Below are 20,958 nucleotides of genomic sequence, written 5' to 3'. Positions count from 1 at the left end.
TTACATTTATGCTCATGAGACATATTTGTCTATAATTTTCTGTTCTTGTAATGTCTTTGCCAATTCTGGCATCGGGATTCTTCTATCTTTCTAAAGTAGGCTGGAATTGTTCCCTCCTCTGTTCTCAAAAAGAATATTAAATGTTTGATAGAACTCACCACTGAAGGAAAAATTTCCACCACTGTGGAAAAGTTTTGAATTAAAAATTCACTTTCTTTGACAATATAGAGCTATGATTTCCCCTCATTTGAAGTTATTGCTCCTCAATATCCAGTATTGCTATTAAGAAGTTAGCTAGCTATTTAATTCTAGTACTCTTGTAGACAATTTTTTTTCTCTCCATAAAGTTTATCTCTGGAAATTTTAAGGGTTTTACAATTACAGATCTATTTTCATTCATCCTATTTAACACTCAGTGGGCTCATATAATCTGTGGACTCTCATCCTTTGGGGCTTCTTCCTTCTCTTTCTTCTGTTCCCTTGCTCAACTATAAGACTGATATTGGAACTTCTAGATCTAGCCTTCATTTCTCCTAAGTTTTCTTACATGTGTTCGTTCTATCTCTGTCTTTTTGCTCTGTAATCTAGAAGAATTGCATGGCTCTTTCTTTTAGATGAAAACTTTGTTCTTTGCTATTCAGCCTATTGCTGGAGTTTCTTGTTTTCTGGATCTCTAATGGATTTTTTTTCTAGTAGTCTTTTGTTGTTCCCAGGATCCTACAACCTCATTTACCTTTTGAATAGTTATATTTCTTTAAAAATCTTTTACTCTTTTCTATTAATTTTGTTTTCTCTGATGTTAATTCTTTTTTAGTGCCTATATGAGTTCCTATATCTCTTGCAATAAATTATCATAAACTTGGTGGCTTAAAACAACAGAAATGTATTCTCTTACAGTTCTTACAGGAGGCTAGAAGTCTGACATCAGTATCACTAGAATGAAATCAAGTTTTGGCAGAGTCATGTTCTCTTCATAGGCTCTAGGGCAGGATCCATTCCTTGCCTCTTTTCACTTCTGCTGGCTGCCAGCATTCCTTAGTTTATAACTACATAGCTCCAATCTCTTGTCTCTGTGGTTACACTGGCTTCTCTTCTGTCTCTGTCAGATTTCCCTTTGTTTCCTACTTATAAGAATGCTTATGATTTAGGGCCCACCTGGACAATCCAGGCTAATCTCCCCATCTCAAAAATCCTTAATTTAATCACATCTGCAAAGACCCTTTTTGCCATATAAAGTAACATTTATAGGTTCCAGGGATTAGGACCTGGTATCTTTGAGGGCCATTTTCATGGTGTTTATTTTCCTAAACTGTTCAATACTAATTATTTTTTTGGAGGGGTGGGGGGATATTCATCTGTCTTCAAATGCCTTACGGGCTTATCTAGGCCTACTGCAGTAATTATTCAAAGCAGGCAGCAGGTGGAGGGGTTTGCAAGTATTTATTATTTTGGACTTTCTTCTCGATTTCAGCAAAAATTTGGAGCTCTGTTTCCTTCCTTCCAGTATTTCTACTTATTGTTCCTACTTGAGAGCAGACATTTCCATTGTCTACAATCTGGTACAATGGGGGAAAGATCATAAGGGTTAAACCACCTTGTTAGATCATTAATAATACCCCAAAGAGGGGGCATCATAGTTAACCCAAGGCTCCTTTCTTTTTTTAGTATCTGTTGACTCTAAGCTTGGAATATTCACAAGTTGCACCTACCTTTTCCAGTAGTCTTCTTATGACTGAGTTTAGCTTCGTTTCTTCCTTAAATCTCATCTCAACTGCCTTTTGTCTTTCAGGGTTCCTTATCATTTTTGGCCCACAGAGAGAACTCTTTTTTCTTTCCAACATTTTTATAGGATTTTTAAACATCATTTTGGATTGTTTTCCCACCAAGAGATTTGAGTAACACTTGTGAGGCTAGTGTGTGTTTGCCATTTGCACCCTTGGTTCAAATTCCAATCAATGTTTAAATCACATTTATGCCATTTCCTCATATGATTGCCATCTTATATTTATTTGTGCTTATCAAGTTGTATGGCTGAATGTTCCTTAAGTGGCTTATTTTAATAAGCAATTAGATCATACAAAGTTCTGAAAACTTAAATTACCCTCATCTTCTGAAGCCTTTTTATTACATATTATTATATATTATATAACAGGCCATTTTATTTCATTAAATGAGTCAGATGAATAGGCAAAAAGGAAATACATATAGTAATGGGATCAAGAAAACTTACTATGTGATTGAGGAAAGACTCTTACTTGTGACAAGTCAAAGATAGTATTCTAAAGAGCTGCTCCTAAGATGAAAAAATAATATCTACTTTTTTCCAAGATTAGTTAATGTCTGAAAAAAAAATTTTCAAGTAGTTGTGCTATACCTAAGAACAAAAAGATTAAAGGTTTCTTACAGAGCTAAATGCTTTAAGAAAAATAAACACTGCTGTGTACAATTCTATTTTTAGAATAAAGAAAATAGCATAAATTTAAGACTGGATCATTCTTAGGTTAACTACCACCACATGTGGCAGATGTTTGCTCTTAAACAGATTCCAGCTGAATATATAGGGAGTAATTCAAATTTAACATTTATAATTAAACTTGAACCTCATTCCAGATCTTCTCAAGTGGGCAGTTACAGACTAAGTAAACTTTATTTAGAGGCATAAATGGAGTAGTAATTGATACCCTAAGGATATTAAAGAGTTAATGCAATTTTAGATGAATATTAAAAGCACCAGCACAGTAGTTAGTGCACTTGAGTTCTAGTCCTATAATTTCATTTACTGGGGTGTCCTGGATCCCAGTTTCATTATATACAACATGAAACATTTGTATTAGATATCTCTAAGGTATTCCTCTCCAGTCTTCTTCATGCACACATAGAAAATGGAAACATGTGAACATCTACTCAAAGAGGAGGTTACTCAAGGCTGGAAGCTGGCTTAGATAATCTTGCTGCCCAGAGAGCTGTAGGATGTCTGGGTGCACCTGTACCCCATCTGTGGCATACACTTACATCTTGGCCCACAGCTTGGGGAGCTGTGACCTTGCTACTCAAATTGTGATCTGCAGACTAGTACTGCTGGCACTTCCAGGAGCTTGTTAAAAATGCAGAATCTTGCGTTCCACCCAGAACTACTAAATCAGAATCTGTATTTTAAAGATCCCTAGGTAATTCATGTGCACATTAAAGAAGTACTGCTCTAAGAAACTTTCAGCTCTAAAATTCAATGAACCTAAGATTTAATCTGTTTTATAGAAGTGTATTCTAGAGTATATTTCATAATCTTATTAAATTCCTTATTATAGCTAGAATAAAATAAAAAACATATTTGTACACAAATTTATTATTAATTTTTGAAAACTGACAAATGTTTACTTTTAATTAGAAAAAGGGAAATATATTTACCTGCTTGTATACCTGTCGTAAGTACATGATCTCCTCCACAGTTCCCAAGGATATCAGCCTAAGCACTTTGACATCTCTGCATTGCCCAATCCTATATGCTCTGTAAAAACATTAAAAACAAAAGGCAACCAAGATCAAGTGAAACAACTTCGGGTTCAGGAGGTAGCTTTTGGATATAAAAATGAAATATTGCTAAAATTTTAATTTAAAAAGAAATATCTTATGTTTAGATATGCTATATTATTTAATAATAATGTAAAAACAGAAATTCATATAAAAAGGCCAGTCATTGAGGAGGAAAGTATTATAGAAAAAATATACATATCAACTTCATTTCTGTTACAAACATCACCTTCTACTGTGCAAAAACTTTTCCTAAATTCAGATTTTTCTTTTATGGCAATCTTAAGCTTATGAATGATTCCATTTATATAAAACTCTCAAAAACGCAAACTAATCCACAGTGACAGAAAGCAGATCAGTGGTTGCTTGGGGGGGCCCTGGGAGGGGCCAGATGGATGGATTACAAAGTGGCACAAGGAAAATTTGGGGGGTGATGGATATGTTCAGTATCTTGATTGTGGTAATGGTTTCATGGTGTATACCTACAGCAAAACTTATCAGTTGTACACTTTAAATATGTGCAGTTTATTGTATGTTAATTATATCTCAACGAAACTGTTAAAAACACCTTGGAGGAAAAGCAGTAATCAACTGGCAAGCCTATGGAAGTGCAGATTTACAGCCTTCATCCACAGAGATTTCCAAGCAGTCTGTCTGACTGGATCACTCAGTTGATTAGTACCCCAGGTGTTTTGATATGGACTGCAGTGCTAATTAAAACTCTAACCTGACTCACCACACTGATTAACTATAGGTCCAGTCCCTGTAGCTTCTCCCAGGTGGAGGCTTTATTGGATGTTCTGAATGAGGTCACCTGTTTCTAAATACCTGTTATAGTCATGTGGGATCAGGGGCAAGGCCATACTGCTTCATGCTTGAAAATGTTACAATTTGGGGGAAATTTAATTTTGACCTTATAAAGTCACACTGTATTGTTATATTTGGTGTTCCTTCTGCCTCCTTCGCCCATTCCTCCTCACAGAGAAGGGCTTTTACTAGAGGACATCTTGGTACTGAAAATCTTGTATTCCCAGAAAAGAATGGGGGCTCCTATGACACAGCAAAGCCAGGGGTAAGTTACTGCAATTCTCACTTCCATCCTGCAGCCTGGATAGAGAGGGACTCGTAATCCCTTTCTCTCCCACAATGGATTTGGGTCTAAAAAAAATAAATATGGATCTAAGGAAATGTCTTTTGGGTGTAAGGCAATTGTTTGCTGAATGGGATAGATTCTGTCAGAATACATATTCTTGAATCTTTACAGACAAAAACCTTATAACATGTTACACTGGACCTATGCTTCATCATTTTCTAGGTCTATAAAGTACGGATATGTAAATGGTCTTTTATCATGCAAAGACAAGTGTCGAGAAACTGTTATACAGTGTGGAGGTCAGTATTTTCATTTCTCTTCTTTGTTCCTCCTGTCAGAGTAAATGGAAGGAGAGGGAGAGGAAGAGGAATTCTGTTCATTTAGTTTTACTGTCAACTAACTTTCACTGAAAGCCAAAGCACAGTGAACTGTGTTTCGAGGGAACACTGGGATAAATAAGTCTTGATGGCCTATATGAAAAAGAACAAAATTACAACAAATGTTGTTAAGACAAAAAGAAATGGATATTTTTCTGTGGTTTTCATTTGACTATTTTCCTGGGCAGTTGTCACTGGCAAGAGGCTGGTTAAATGTGCAGGCTCTGCAAGTCAGACTGTGTGGATTCAAATTTATTCTATCTTAAATTGATACCAACTTAATTTCAATTGCATTAAAAAATTCTCCTTTACAGCTCTGCTTTCACCTTTTATCTTATTGATGTTATAAATTATATCTTTATATGTCATGTATTCATTAGCAGATTTATAATTATTTTTATGCATTTTTCTTTTAAATCCTGTAGAAAACAGGGAGAAGAATTATAAGCCAAAATTATAATAATACTGGTTTTGATATTTATGTACTTATCTGTACTGGAGAACTTTATATTTTCATATGACTTTGAGATACCATTAGAGTCCTTTCATTTGAAATTGAAACTCTCTCCTTAACATTTCTCCTTAGTATAGATCAACAGAACAGAATAGAGAGCCCAGAAATAAACCCAAGCACCTATGGTCAACTAATCTATGACAAAGAAGGCAAGAATATACAATGGAGAAAACAGTCTCTTCAATAAGTGGTTCTGGGAAAACTGGACAGCCACATGTAAAACAATGAGAATAGAACATTTACTCACCAACTACAAAAATAAACTCCAAATGGATTAAAGACCTAAATGTAAGAATTGAAACTATAAAACTCCTAGAAGAGAACATAGAACAATCTTTGACATAGATCTTAGCAACAGTTTTTGGATCAGTCTCCTAAGGCAAAAGAAACAACAGCAAAAATAAATAAATGGGACCTAATCAAACTTACAAGCTTTTGCACAGCAAAGGAAACCATTGACAAAACAAGACAACAACCTAAAGAATGGGAGAAAATATCTGCAAATGATATGACCATCAAGGGGTTAATATCCAAAAAATATAAATAGCTCATACAACTCAATATCAAAAAAAAAATGTCAAAAAACCCAAACAATCCAATCAAAAAATGGGGCAGAAGAGCTGAAAAGACATTTTCCTAAGAAGACATATACACAGCTAACAGGCACAGGAAAAGATGCTCAACATTGCTAATTTTTAGAGAAATGCAAATCAAAACGACAATGAGCTATCACCTCATACCTCTTAGAATAGCTATCATCACAAAGACCACAAATAACAAATGTTGGCAAGGATGTGGGGAAAAGGGAACACTTGTACACTGTTGGTGGGAATGTAAATTGGTACAGCCACTATGGAAAACAGTATGGAGGTTCCTCAAAAAACTAAAAATAGAACTATGCTATTATCCAGCAATTCCACTTCTGTGTATATATCTGGAAAAAATGACAACACTAATTTGAAAGATACATGCACCCCAATGTCCAGAGAAGTATTAATTACAATAGCCAAGATATGTAAGCAATCCAGTGTCCATCAACATACAAATGGATAAAGAAGATGTGGTACATACACAGAATGGATTATTATTCAGCCATAAAAAAAGAATGAAATTCTGCCAATTGTAGCATCATGCATGGACCTAGAGAATATTATGCTTACTGAATTAAGTCAGACAGATAAAGAAAAATACCGTATGATATCACTTATATGTGAAACCTAAAAAATAAAACAAGTGAATGTATATAGAAAAACAGAAACAGAATTACAGATATAGAAAACAAACTCGTGCTTACCAGTGGGGAGAGGGAAGCGGGTGGGGATGAGATACGGGTATGGGATTAAGAGCTGAAACTACTGTATATAAAATAGGTTAGCAACAAGGAGACATTGTATAGCACAGGGAATTATAGCCATTATCTTGTAATAACTTTCAATGGAGTATAATCTGTAAAAATACTGAATTGCTATGCTGTACACCCAAAACTAATATATTACTGTAAATCAACTATACTTCATTTAAAAAAATACTATAATATGTCAGTTATATCTCAATAATAAAAAATGCAGAAATACAACTTTAAAAATACACTAGAAGGAATTAACAGTTGATTATATGATACAGAGGAGTGGATCAGTGAGCTGGTAGACACAGCAGTGGAAATCACTGAAGGAATAGATAAAAGAAAAAAGAATAAAAAGAAAGGAGGACAGTTTGAGACTTCTGGGACTACATCAAGCATACTAGCATTCACATTACAGGGGTCCCAGAAGAAGAGTGAGAAAGGGGCAGAGACCATATTTGAAGACATAATAGCTGAAAACTTCCCTAACCTGGAAAAGGAAAGACATCCAGGTCCACGAAGCACAAAACAGGATCAACCTAAACAGGAGCACACCAAGAAACATTGCAATTAAAACTGCAAACATTAAAGATAAAGAGAGAATATTAAAAAGCAGCAAAAGGAAAAGCAACAAGTTACATACAAAGGCACTTCCACAATGCTATCAGCTGACTTTTCAGGAGAAACTATGCAGGGCCAGAAGTGAGTGGCATGATATACTTAAAGTGATGAAAGGGAAAAACCTACAACCAAGAGTACTCTATTTGACAAGGCTTTCATATAGATTTGATGGAGAGATCAAAAGTTTTACAGACAAGCAAAAGCTAAGAGTTCTGCACCACCAAACCAGCTTCCAAGAAATGTTACAGGGACTTTTCTATGTGAAAAAGAAAAGGCCACATCTAGATACATGAAAATTACGAAAGGAAAAATATCTCATTGGTAAAGGCAAATATACAGTAACGGTAGTAAATCAACCATGTATAAAGCCAGTAGGAAGGTTTAAAGACAAAAGTAGTAAAATTGTGTATATCCATTATAAGTAGTTGAGGGATACACAAATCAAAAAGATGTAAAATATGATGTCAAAAACAGTAAACATGGCAGGGGAGGAGAGTAAAAATTTAGGGTTCTTAAGTGTATGTGAACTTAAAAGATCAGCAATTTATGTTATCCTTTTGAAGAACTTTTGGTAGCCACAAACCAAAAATCTAAACACACACGAAAAAGAGAAAGGAATGCCAACATAGCACTAAAGATAGCCACCAAATCACAAGGAAGAGAAGAAAGACACAAAAATAATTACAAAAACAACCACCAAACAATTAACAAAATGGAAAGGAGAACATACCTATCAATAATTACTTTAAAAATATATGGACTAGATGCTACAATCAAAAGACACAGAGTGGCTGATTGGATACAAAAACAAGACCCATCTATATGCTGCCTACAAGAGACTCACTCTTGAGCTAAAGATACACAGACTGAAAGTGAGGCAATGGGAAAAGGTATTCCTTGAAAATGGAAAGGAAAAGAAAACTGGGGTGGCAATACTTATATCAGAAAAAATAGACCGTAAGACAAAGACTGTAGTAAGAGACAACGAAAGACATTACATAATGATCAAGGGATCAATTCAAGAAGAAGGTATAACAGTTGTAAATGGATGTGCACCCAGCATAGGAGGACCTAAATACATAAAGCAAATTATTAACAGACGTAAAGGGAGAGACTGACAGTAATACAATAATAGTAGGGAACTTTAACACCCAACTGACATTACTGGACAGATCATCCAGACAGAAAATCAATCAGGAAACACTGGCCTTAAACAACACATTATATCAGATGGACTTAACAGATAAATATAGAATATTCCATCCAAAAGCAGAAGAATGCACATTTTTTTCAAGTTCACATGGAACACTGTCCAGGATAGACAATATGCTAGGCAACAAACAAGTCTTAGTAAATTTAAGATTGGAATCATATCAAGCATCTTTTCTGACACAACAATATGAGACTAGAAGTCAACTATTAAAAAAAAAAAACCTGCAAAAACACAAACACGTGAGTTTAAACAATATGCTACTAAACAACAAATGGATCACTGAAGAAATCAGAGAAGAAATAAAAATATACCTGGAGACAAACGAAAATAGAAACACAATGATCCAAAATCTATGGGATTCAGAAAGAGCAGTTTCGAGGCTTATAGCATTACAAGCCTACCTCAGGAAACAAGAAAAAACCCAAATCAACAACTTAAACTTACACCTAAAGGAACTAGAAAAAGAACAAACAAAACTGAAAGTTAGTGAAGGAAAGAAATAAAGATCAGAACAGAAATAAATGAAAGAGAGACTTAAAAAAAAAAAGAAAAGATCACTGAAACTAAGAGCTGGTTCTTCAAAAGGATAACAAAAACTGATAAACCTTTAGCCAGACTCTTCATGAAAAGAGAGAAGACTTAAATCAATCAAATCAGAAATGAAAAAGAAGTTACAACTGATACCACAGAAATACAAAGGATCATAAAAGATTATATGCCAATAAAGTGAACAACTTAGAAGAAATGAACAAATTCCTAGAAATGAATAATCTCCCAAGACTGAACCAGGAACAAATAGAAATTTTAAACAGACTAATTACCAGTAATAGAATTGAATCAGTAATCGCAAAACTACCAACAAAAAAAAGTGTAGGACCAGACAGCTTCACAGTTGAATTCAACAAACATTTAGAGAAGAATTAACAATATCCTTCTCAAACTATTCCAAAAAAATTGCAAAAGCACACTTTCAAGCTCATTCTATGAGGCCAGCATTGCCCTGATACCAAAACCATACAAAGATATCATAAAAAAAGAAAATTACAGGCTAATATCACTGATGAACATAGATGCAAAAATCCTCAATAAAATGTAGCAAACTGAATTCAACAGTACATTAAAAGGATCATACACACTAATCACAAGCAATGAAATTGAAACTGTGATAAAAAATCTTCCAACAAACAAAAGCCTAGGAACAGATGGCTTCACAGGCGAATTCTATCAAATATTTCGAGAAGAGCTAACACCTATCCTTCTCAAACTCTTCCAAAATATAGCAGAGGGAGGAACAGTCCCAAACTCATTCTACAAGGCCACCATCACCCTGATACCAAAACCAGCCAAAGATGTCACAAGGAAGGAAAAGTACAGGCCAATATCACTGATGAACATAGATGCAAAAATCCTCAACAAAATACTAGCAAACAGAATCCAACAGCACATTAAAAGGATCATACACCATGATCAAGTGGGGTTTATCCCAGGAATGCAAGGATTCCTCAATATACACAAGTCAATCAATGTGATACAACATATTAACAAACTGAAGGATAAAGACCATATGATCATCCCAATATGGCATTTTTCACAGAACTAGAACAAAAATTTTCACAATTTGTATGGAAACACAAAAGACCCCAAATAGCCAAAGCAGTCTTGAGAAAGAAAAACGGAGCTGGAAGAAACAGGCTCCCTGACTTCAGACTACACTACAAAGCTACAGTAATCAAGACAGTATGATACTGGCACAAAAACAGAAATATAGATCAATGAAACAGGATAGAAAGCCCAGAGACAAACCCATGCACATATGGTCACCTTATCTTTGATAAAGCAGGCAAGAATATACAATGGAGAAAAGGCAGTCTCTTCAATAAGTGGTGCTGGGAAAACTAGACAGCTACATGTAAAAGAATGAAATTAGAACACTCCGTAACACCATACAGAAAAGTAAACTCAAAATGGATTAAAGACCTAAATGTAAGGCCAGACACTATCAAACTCTTAGAGGAAAACATAGGCAGAACACTCTATGACATAAATCACAGCAAGATCCTTTTTGAGCCACCTCCTAGAGAAATGGAAATAAAAACAAAAATAAACAAATGGGACCAAATGAAACTCAAAAGCTTTTGCACAGCAAAAGAAACCATAAACAAGATGAAAAGACAGCCCTCAGAATGGGTGAAAACATTTGCAAATGAAGCAACTGACAAAGGATTAATCTCCAAAATATACAAGCAGCTCATGCAGCTCCAGTATCAAAAAAACCAACAACCCAATCCAAAAATGGGCAGAAGACCTAAATAGACATTTCTCCAAAGACATACAGATTGCCAACAAACACATGAAAGGATGCTCAACATCACTAATCATTTGCCAACAAACACATGAAAGGATGCTCAACATCACTAATCATTAGAGAAATGCAAATCAAAACTACAATGAGGTATCACCTCACACCAGTCAGAATGGCCATCATCAAAAAATCTACAACAATAAATGCTGGAGAGAGTGTGGAGAAAAAGGAACCCTCTTGCACTGTTGGTGGAAATGTAAACTGATACAGCCACTATGGAGAACAGTATGGAGGTTCCTTAAGAAACTAAAAGTAGAATTACCATATGACACAGCAATCCCACTACTGGGCATATACTCTGAGAAAACCATAAATCAAAAGACACATGTACCCCAATGTTCACTGCAGCACTATTTACAATTGCCAGGACATGGAAGCAACCTAAGTGTCCACTGACAGATGAATGGATAAAGAAGATGTGGCCCATACATACAATGGAATATTACTCAGCCATAAAACGAAACAAAAATGAGTTATTTGTAGTGAGGTGGGTGGACCTAGAGTCTGTCATACAGAGTGAAGTAAGCCAGAAAGAGAAAAACAAATACTGTATGCTAACACATATATATGGAATCTAAAAAAAAAAATGATTCTGAAGAACCTAGGGGCAGACGTGAAAAAAGACACAGACGTAGAGAATGGAACTGAGGACACGGGGAGGGGGAAGGGTAAGCTGGGAAGAAGTGAAAGAGTGGCACTGACATATATACACTACCAAATGTAAAACAGCTAGTGGGAAGCAGCTGCATAGCACAGGGAGATCAGCTCGGTGCTTTGTGACCACCTAGAGGGGTGGGATAAGGAGGGTGGGAGGGAGATGCAACAGGGAGGGGATATGGGGATATATGTATACGTATAGCTGATTCATTTTGTTATAGAGCAGAAAGTAACACAACATTGTAAAGCAATTATACTCCAATAAAGATTTTTTTTAAAAAAAAAGGAAAATGGAGAAGAAAACAGTTAAAAAAAAAGGATCATACACCATGATCAAGTGAGATTTATCCTAGGGACACAAGTATGGTTCAATATCTGCAAATCAATCAATGTGATATACCACGTTAACACATTAAAGAATAAAAATCATATTATCATCTCAATAGATGTGGAAAAAGCTTTTGAAAAAATTCAACATCAATTTATGATAAAAACTCTCAATAAAGTGAGTACAGAGGGAACATACCTCAACATAATAAAGGCCATATATGACAAGTCCACAGCTAACAACATACTGAATGGTGAAATATTGAAAGCATTTCTCTAAGATCAGGAACAACAGAAGAATGCCCACTCTGGACACTTTTATTCAACATAGTATTGGAAGTCTTAGCCACAGCAATTAGGCAAGAAAAAGAAATAAAAGTATCCAAATTAGAGAGGAAGAAGTAAAACTGTCAGTGTTTACAGGTGACATGACACTATACACAGAAAATTCTAAAGATGCCAGCAAAAAACTACTAGAGCTCATCAATGAATTTGGTAAGGCTGCAGGATACAAAATTAATAAACAGAAATCTGCTGCATTTCTATATGCTAACAATGAACTATTAGAAAGAGAAATTAAGAACATAATCCCATTCAGAATCACATCAAAAAGAATAAAATATCTAGAAATAAATGTAACTAAGGAGGTAAAAGAACTTTACTCAGAAAACTATAGGACACTGATGAAATGGACTGTATAAGAAAGCTGGGTTTCAGTGCTTTATGATCTGGTCCAAACATCCACTGCAAGAACCTTTTGTCAGCCTCATTCCCCACTTATTTATAAAATTTATGAAATGATTCTTTCAGTTTTGATCAAGGAGCACATGTTATAGGTTAATCCCTGTTTATGTACAAGGTGTGGGAGATGAATTTGTTTGAGTCAGCACATTAATTAATTTCCCATAAGGATGTACTTTAGTCTACTCCCATATCCTGAAGTTGCTGATCCCATGCTTGAATTTCTCTGTGCTCTCCTGTTGACTTGGGATTGTGGCTTTTCCCTGCTGGTTCCTTCATCATAAAAATTCTCCCACGAGTTTCTCAAAACTTCTGATCTACTAGTAGTGACCTTTCTATTTTCCTGCAGTACTGGGGATTTATTCTTTCTTCTAAATTAATCTTGTCACAATAATGGGATTTTGAGATGAATGGAAAATTAATGGCTATTATCAGCCTGCCATTTGGATTCAGAAGTTCAGGGTTATCTTAAATAAAAGTTTAAAAATTTTTTACAAGGTCTTCCCTATCTTCTAATCACAGTCACATTGTAAGCAACCTAAAAAATTCAGGAGCATTTTTAGATTAAAAGTATTTGCAGGTCACTTTAAATTTTGTCACCATTGTACCTGTCAATTGCTTGAAGATCATTGGCTGGATTCCATGTAGGATCAAATAATACAACCACATTGGCACCAACAAAATTGAGGCCTAGTCCACCAGCCCTGGAGTAAACAGAATAGAGCACATTAAAACAGCAACAATAAATTTTGCTCTCTAACTCAATTATGCCAGGTTTCTATAACCAAATCAACACAATATTACATTAACATTATAAAAGTAAGGTGATTAAAACACAAATATGCCACAAGTAAAACGGCTATGGAACAATTTTTTTTGTACCACTCTAGAATATCCCTAAGAAATTTGAGCATTAGAGACCATGTAAGTAGGTTGTGCTGGTTTTTACATTTTTTTGGATACTCAAATACTATTCTCGAAGATTTTCCTAACATAAGTTTTAAAAACTGCTAGTATACTCCAGCTAAATAAATATACACACTTAAAAAAATGTGCTCCTCCTTATTCCTCCCACTAAGTGCAGCTAAAAACCCTGGGCATTATATATAAAATAAAACACAAGATTATGAAAGGTAGAGAGAACACAGATTGGCTAGAGACCACAAAACCTAAGGAATGACATGGCAGTGAGTTCCCTGGCTTCATTTTTGCCTAATATATCCCAGATTGGGTTCTGGAGAAGCCAGTGAACTGGAAATGCCAGCAGCCAAGAGTCACAGACCAAAAAAGCCCCAAGAAAAGCCTTCTTCCTTTAGCCAAAGAACCAGGAAAGATAGAGAGTTTTAAGACCGAAAAATGTTAAGATAATAAACAGCCTATTCTTGCAAACACCACAGAAAAAAAATCTGTGGCTCCAACCCTAACCTGGTCAGCAAAGGCTAAGTGAGGAGACTAAATTCCCACCTTTGACAGTAACGAGGTACCTCTCATTCTCACTCGGGTGGTGTCAGAGAAGACTGATTGAGGACCCGGAACTTTTCATTTCTGCCCAGCTATAACCAGGCCCCTCTGTAGTATGGGTGGAAGCCATGGAGAAATAGCAATGAAGTGCCTCAAACTCAGGATGTCAACAGAGGCCAAGCAAGAGACACGGATTTCCAGCCCATGTGGCTGGCATGGTGTCTGGGTAAAACAGAAGTTTTAAATAAGATACAGAGTTTCATAACATAATACTCAAAATGTCGAGCATACAATAAAAAATTACTAGTCTTACCAAGGTCTAGGAAAATCTCAATTTCTATAAGAAAAGACAATTAACATACGACAACACTGCAAAGAATCAGATGTTGGAATTATCTGACAAGGATTTTAATGCAGCCACAATAAAAATGCTTCAAAAAACAATTACAAATATACTTGAAACAATTTAAAAATAGAAAGTCTCAGCAAAGAAAGAGAGGATACCAAATGAAAATTTTAGAATTGAAAAATAACTGAATTACAAAACTTGCTGGATGGACTTGATAGTACAGTGGAGATGACAAATGACAGAATCAATAAACATAAGAGCAGGTCAATATTATTGATATTTACCCAATCTGAACAACAGAAAGAAAATATACTGAAAAAAAAAATAACATTCTTAGAGGCCTGAGGGACAGTAACAGAAGAGCTAACACTTCTATCATTGTAGTCCTGGGAGAAAAGAGTGAGACTGAAAAAATATTGAAAGAAATATAGCTGAAAACTTCCCAAATTTGGGAAAAGAGATAAACTTACAGAATGCAAAAAGTTGCATGAACTTCCAAAATGATAAACCCAAAGAAACCTATGCTAAAATACAGCATAATTAAACTTCTGCAAACAAACGACAAAGAAAAACTCTTGAAAGCAGAGAGAAATGATACACAACTTTTAAGGAAACATCAAATGACAGTGGATTTCTCATTAGAAACCAAGGTGGCCAGGAGGAAGCAGTGCATTTTCAAGTGCTAAAAGAACTATCAACCCAGAATTCTATATCCAGCAAGAATATCCTTCAGGAATGAAAGGGGAATCATGACATTCTCAGATTAAGGAAAACTAAGAGAATTTGTCACCAACAGACTTAGAGGAAAGATAAAATAAAACAACTAAAAAGCCAACCAATATCCAGTCCTGTCAAATTTACCTCAAAAATGTTTTTTTCATGAGTCCTTTCTCCATTCCTATTTTCACTTGCCCTAGGTCAAGCTTTTATGTCACACCTGTATGTATTACTTCAGTGGCTTCCTGTCTTCCCTTACCTCAGACCTTAAATCCATTCCCACATTACATAAAATAATTCTAAGCACAGAATATAGAAAACTAAGTATGCCATTCCTCTGTTTAAAACCCCTCAATTCTTTGGAAAGCCAAAGCTTTATCTTCACTTAATTGACCTGTGGTTAAAATACACAGTGAAAAGAAGCCACGAAAGATATATGTATATTTTGACAGTTTTTAAAATATGATATTGCTTAATGGATTTGATAGATTCATTTTTCTATCAGTCAAAACATGTCAGAATACAAATAATTCATTTTGGAATGAAGTTTATTTCTAAAGATATCTTTTCTAAATGTATCTTTTAGCAAAACTGAATATATAAAATGTTTGTCTACTGAGTTAAAGATTTCAGCTGCCTGCATAGCTTATTAGATTTTACCTAAAAATAACTGTTTTCTTCTCATGTTTTGAATTTTCTGGGTCTAAACACCGTACATTTAATAATTATTTTATTATATAATAATGATAAAATTTTGTATTTTTTAAAGGGGAGGTAAAATTAAAATCCAATAATAAAATCATTTTCTTCATTTTCTTCGTTTTTCTAATCTCAACCTTCAAAGCTTTCACTGAGGCTTTCTCTTGCTGATTTTCCCTTTTCAGATGCTTAGACCATCACGTAACTCACACTTAGATAATGCTTTACACTAGATACTAACCATCCAGGGAGGGAAAATGTTAATAATCTTCTCTTATACAGTTTCTAGCAAAATAGAAAAAAATTAACATTTATTGAGCATCTACTATATACCAGGAATGGTGCAAGATATTTTCATATACCTTATTCTTTCATCCTCAACACAGCTCTATGAGCTAACTATTATTCTCATTTTACAGATGAGAAAATTGAGAATCTGAAATACTGATTAACTTGCTCAAGGTCTCTGAGGTGGCCAGTGTCTGGATTCAAACCCAAGTATCCTGACTTGTTCAATATTCAATAGAAATTGTATTTTCTCCTTTGGAAAATTACTTATTAGAGGCAACAGCATAAAGATGTCACAGAGACTTGAACTCAAAGAAAGAAGTTAGGTGGGATAAAGAGGAAGTTTGGGAAAGGATTTAAAAAATGGGTAAATTACAGGAGTGTGTGGGATTTAGATACCCAACAAGTAGAAGAGAAGTTAGAAGTTTATCTGTTTACTACGGTGATGGGGAAAATTCTGAAGAAACAAGGTTCATAAGATTATGTAATTAGACTAGTTATGTGAAAAATCAACCAGTTATAATCAAAATAAAATTGGAAATCAAGAAGTATTTTCTAACACTTAACACCAAAAGTAAGTCTAGTCAACTGTTCAGTTAGCTTCTTGTCAGTAAGATATGCATGAATTTATTTCAGATGCCCTAAATGAGTCACAGGAAGGTCACCACTTGAGGTAACAATATTCAAAGATATTCTGAAGTTACAACTTAAGACTGTCCAAGTTAAAGCAGAGGCAATGTTTCTTTTAAAGAAAAAATAATCTCTAAACTCTATCTCTAGAGATGAGATGATTCTCTATTTGGCGATAATACAACTCAGACTCATAAACTTTCAAACCTCTCACTCCTCTCATATGGATAACAGCAAAGGCTTACTCCTTAAGCAATAAAATATTTAGAATATAGCCCTCTTCAAGCTGAGGAATGGTATTAAGACAGATTGCTAATAAACATGCAGGCTATTCATTCCTTAGATCTTCCACATTCTATTTTGTATCAATAAATATGTAAAAAATATTTTAACCATATCTTAATGTTCCACAAAAAAAATTCTGTCAATGAATTAAATTTTACTGTTATGTATTAACTATTATAAAAGGTAGAATGAAGTAGTCACTTGAACAAATACTTCTGAGAAACCTAAATATAAGTAAGAGATACCATGTTTGTAGATAGGAAGGTTCGATAGCATTAAAATGTCACTTTTCTCCAAAGTCATTTATAAATTCAGTGATTCCAATAAAAATCCCAACCCAAGGAAAAATGCCAGATAACCCTTCCTTAATTAACTGAATGAGATGATTATGGAAAGCGAAGCTTTAAGGTGTTGACATTTCAGAATAAAGATAATTCAGAGAACAAGGGCTTAAAAAAAAAAAGACTAAAAATCAGTTATTTAAAATAAAATAATAACATCGGAAAATGACATTTTTCAGAATACAGAGCAAAAAAGATAAAAATATGAAGTAAGAGTCCAAGTTCAGAGGTTTAATGAATCATTGTAGGGGAATTCCCTGGCGGTTCAGTGGTTAGGACTCCGAGCTTTCACAGCCAAGGGCCCAGGTTCGATCCCTGGTCAGGGAACTAAGATCCCACGAGCTGCATAGTGCGGCCGGAAAAAAAAAAAGAATCATTGTAGGAGCCCTAAAATCAGATAACCTAAGTGTCTGAGAGAAATACCAAAGGAAATGGAAGAGAAGCCATTGTCAAAGAAATAATCAAAGAGAATTTTCCAGAGGTGAAAAATACAAGCCCTCAGATTATGCCCAGCAAAATAAATGAACAAAAACCCAGACCAAGACTCAAATATCACTGTGAAATTTCAGAATACAACAGATGAAGAGAAACTCTTGTGAGTTCACAAAGAGGAAGGAGAATCAGATTGGCATTAGACAAAAATTCAGCAACACTAAATACCAGAAAACAATGTTGTAATACCACAAAGATCTGAGGGAAATTATTTTCAATCTAGAATTCTACAGTTGGCCAAAGTAGCAAGTGAGAGAGCACATAAAAGACATTTGCTGATATTCAAAGATAACATAAAATTTACTTTCTATATATTCTGGCATACAAAGTTATTTGTTAAAATAGCTGACAGACGATATGGACAGGTGACAAAAGTAGAAGAAAGGGTGGATGTGTGCTAATGCTAATAGCACACATTACAAGTACTTAAAAGATATTGTAGAAAGTTGCTGGACTAAAAATCAAAGATTGAAGTATATTATTTCAGGTTAAAAAAGTAATTTATAGACAAATAATAAAAATAAAAATAGTAAAGACTGTGTGGAAAATGGGGAGGGAGGAGTGTAAGTAAACTAAATCCTCCTCTAACATAACAAAGAGTCCAAGCTGTTTAAAGCTGATAAACTAAAAGATAATGAAGAATTAGGATTCTGGCAAAAATGATGGACTGAGCCATTGTGAAACTCTTTTGTTTCAACACCTAGAAATTAAATATAAATTTTTGCAAAACAAAGAAAACAGAACAAAAACTGAGCATATGTCTTTTGAACAACATAGCTAAAGAATGGATTTATTATGTCTTGTAAGGTTCTTTATGTAACAAATGTAAGGACTTAGGTAACAAATCATTCTTTGAATTCAGTCATAGGAAAACAGGAATCCAAAACTTCTCTTGTCCTGGTTGGGATGCCTAACAAAGAAGTCAAAGTAAAATCACAGTAATGGAGAACTCCTACAACCAGTCTCCAAAGGATTTCCACAGAGGAAAGAAGCCCCACTGAAGATAAGCTCAAAATAAAAAATTACAAAATGTGTGAAGAAACCATCTACCATAAGCAAAAGCCAGAGGGAAGAACAAATAGAAGGATTAGCAACCCCCAAGCACAGGAGTTAATACAGCAAAAATGCCATTCAAAAAGATATTTTAAAAAATTACTAAAATTACTAAAGAAATAAAAGAAAAGCTAGAAACCATAAAAAACAAAATATATGTAAAACTGATCAGCTAGATTTGAAACATATAAATAAGACTTTTTAAAGAAATGAATATATTCCTATGCTATACATTGCATTGCCATGACTTCTTTATTTTGTACCTTTCAAACCCCTTCACCTATCTCACTCCTTCCCCCCTGGCAACCACTAGCTTGTTCTCTGTATCTATGAGTCTGTTTCTGTTTTGCTATGTTTGTTCGTTTGTTTTGTTTTTTAGATACCACGTGTAAGTGAAATCATATGGTACTAGTCTTTCTCCATCTTATTTCACTTAGATTATACCTCTAGGTCCATCCATGTTGTCACAAACGGCAAGACTTCATTCTTTTTATGGCTAAGTAATATTCCATTGTGTATATATATGTGTGTGTGTAATCTTTATCCACTTCATTTATCAATGGACACTTAGGTTGCTTCCATATCTTGGCTATTCTAAATACTGCTGCAATGAACACTGAGATACATATATCTATTCAAATCAGTGTTTTGCATTTCTTCAGATAAATGACCAGAAGTGGAATTGCTGGATTGTATGATAGTTCTATTTTTAATTTTTTGAGGAACCTCCATACTGGTTTCCATAGTAACTGTATCAGTTTACATTCCCACCAACAGTGCACAATGGTTCCCTTCTCCCCACATCCTCACCAACACTTGTTATTTCTTGTCTTTTTGATAATAGCCATTCTGACAGACATGAGGTGATAATCTCTTTTTCGTTTGATCTGCATTTCCCTGAAGATTAGTGATGTTAAGCACCTTTTCATGTGCCTGTTGGACATCTGTATGTCTTCCTTGAAAATATGTCTATTCAGGTCCTCTGCTGATTTCTTAATTGGATTGTTTTTTTGATATTGAGTTTTATGAGTTCCTTATATATTTTGAATATTAACCCCTTATTGAACATACCATTTACAGTTATCTTCTCCTATTCAGTAGGTTGCCTTTTCATTTCATTGATGGTTTCCTTCACTGTGCCAAAGCTCTTTAGTTTGATGTAGGCACATTTGTTTATTCTTGCTCTTGTTGTCCTTGCCCAGACAGATCCAAAAAATATTACTAAGATCGATGTCCAATAGCATACTGCTTATATTTTCTTCCAGGAGTTTCATGGTTTCAGGTCTAACATTAGAAGTTTAATCCACTTTGAGCTTATTTTTGCATGTGAGGTTAGAAAACAGTCTACTTTCATTCTTTTACATGTATCTGTCCAATTTTCTCAATATCACTTTTGAAAAGACTGTCTTTTCCCCATTGTATATTCTTGGCTCCTCTGTCATAGATTAATTGACCATGTAAGTGTGGGTTTATTTCTCTCTACTCTGTTCCATTGATCCATGTGTCTGGTTTTGTACCAGTACCATGTTGTTTGATTATTATAGCTTTGTATACCACACATTTGATTTTGAAATCAGGAAGCATGACACCTCTAGCTTTGTTCTTCTTTCTCAAGCTGCTTTGGCTATTTGGGATCTTTTGTGGTTCCATACAAATTTTAGGACTATCTATTCTGTGAAAAATGCCATGGGTATTTTGATAGGGACTGTATTGAATATGAAGATTGCTTTGGGTTATATGGACATTTTAACAATGTTAATTCTTCCAATCCATTAACATGGTATATCTTTCCATTTATTTGTGTTGTCTTCAATTTCTTTCATATTTGTGTTATAGTTTTCAGTGTACATGTCTTTCACCTCCTTAGT

At 34.6% G+C, this 20,958-nt stretch overlaps 1 protein-coding gene across 5 annotated transcripts in view; it reads right to left on the bottom strand.

The window, feature by feature from the left end:
* ERCC6L2 (ERCC excision repair 6 like 2) overlaps positions 1–20,958 on the bottom strand; it is a 170,532-nt gene that overhangs the window by 66,153 nt on the left and 83,421 nt on the right. For all 5 annotated transcript variants that reach the window (XM_061200588.1, XM_061200589.1, XM_061200591.1 and 2 more), the window contains exons 12-13: positions 13,384–13,479; positions 3,406–3,505 (exon numbers count right to left, since the gene is read on the bottom strand). In XM_061200588.1, coding sequence (XP_061056571.1) covers positions 3,406–3,505; positions 13,384–13,479 — 196 coding nt within the window. The remainder of the gene's footprint in view (positions 1–3,405; positions 3,506–13,383; positions 13,480–20,958) is intronic.

The sequence above is a fragment of the Eubalaena glacialis genome, chromosome 9 (genome assembly GCF_028564815.1).
Source record: "Eubalaena glacialis isolate mEubGla1 chromosome 9, mEubGla1.1.hap2.+ XY, whole genome shotgun sequence".
NCBI lineage: Eukaryota > Metazoa > Chordata > Mammalia > Artiodactyla > Balaenidae > Eubalaena > Eubalaena glacialis.
Note: the sequence above shows the minus strand (reverse complement) of the source record. Positions and strands in the feature narration are given on the sequence as shown.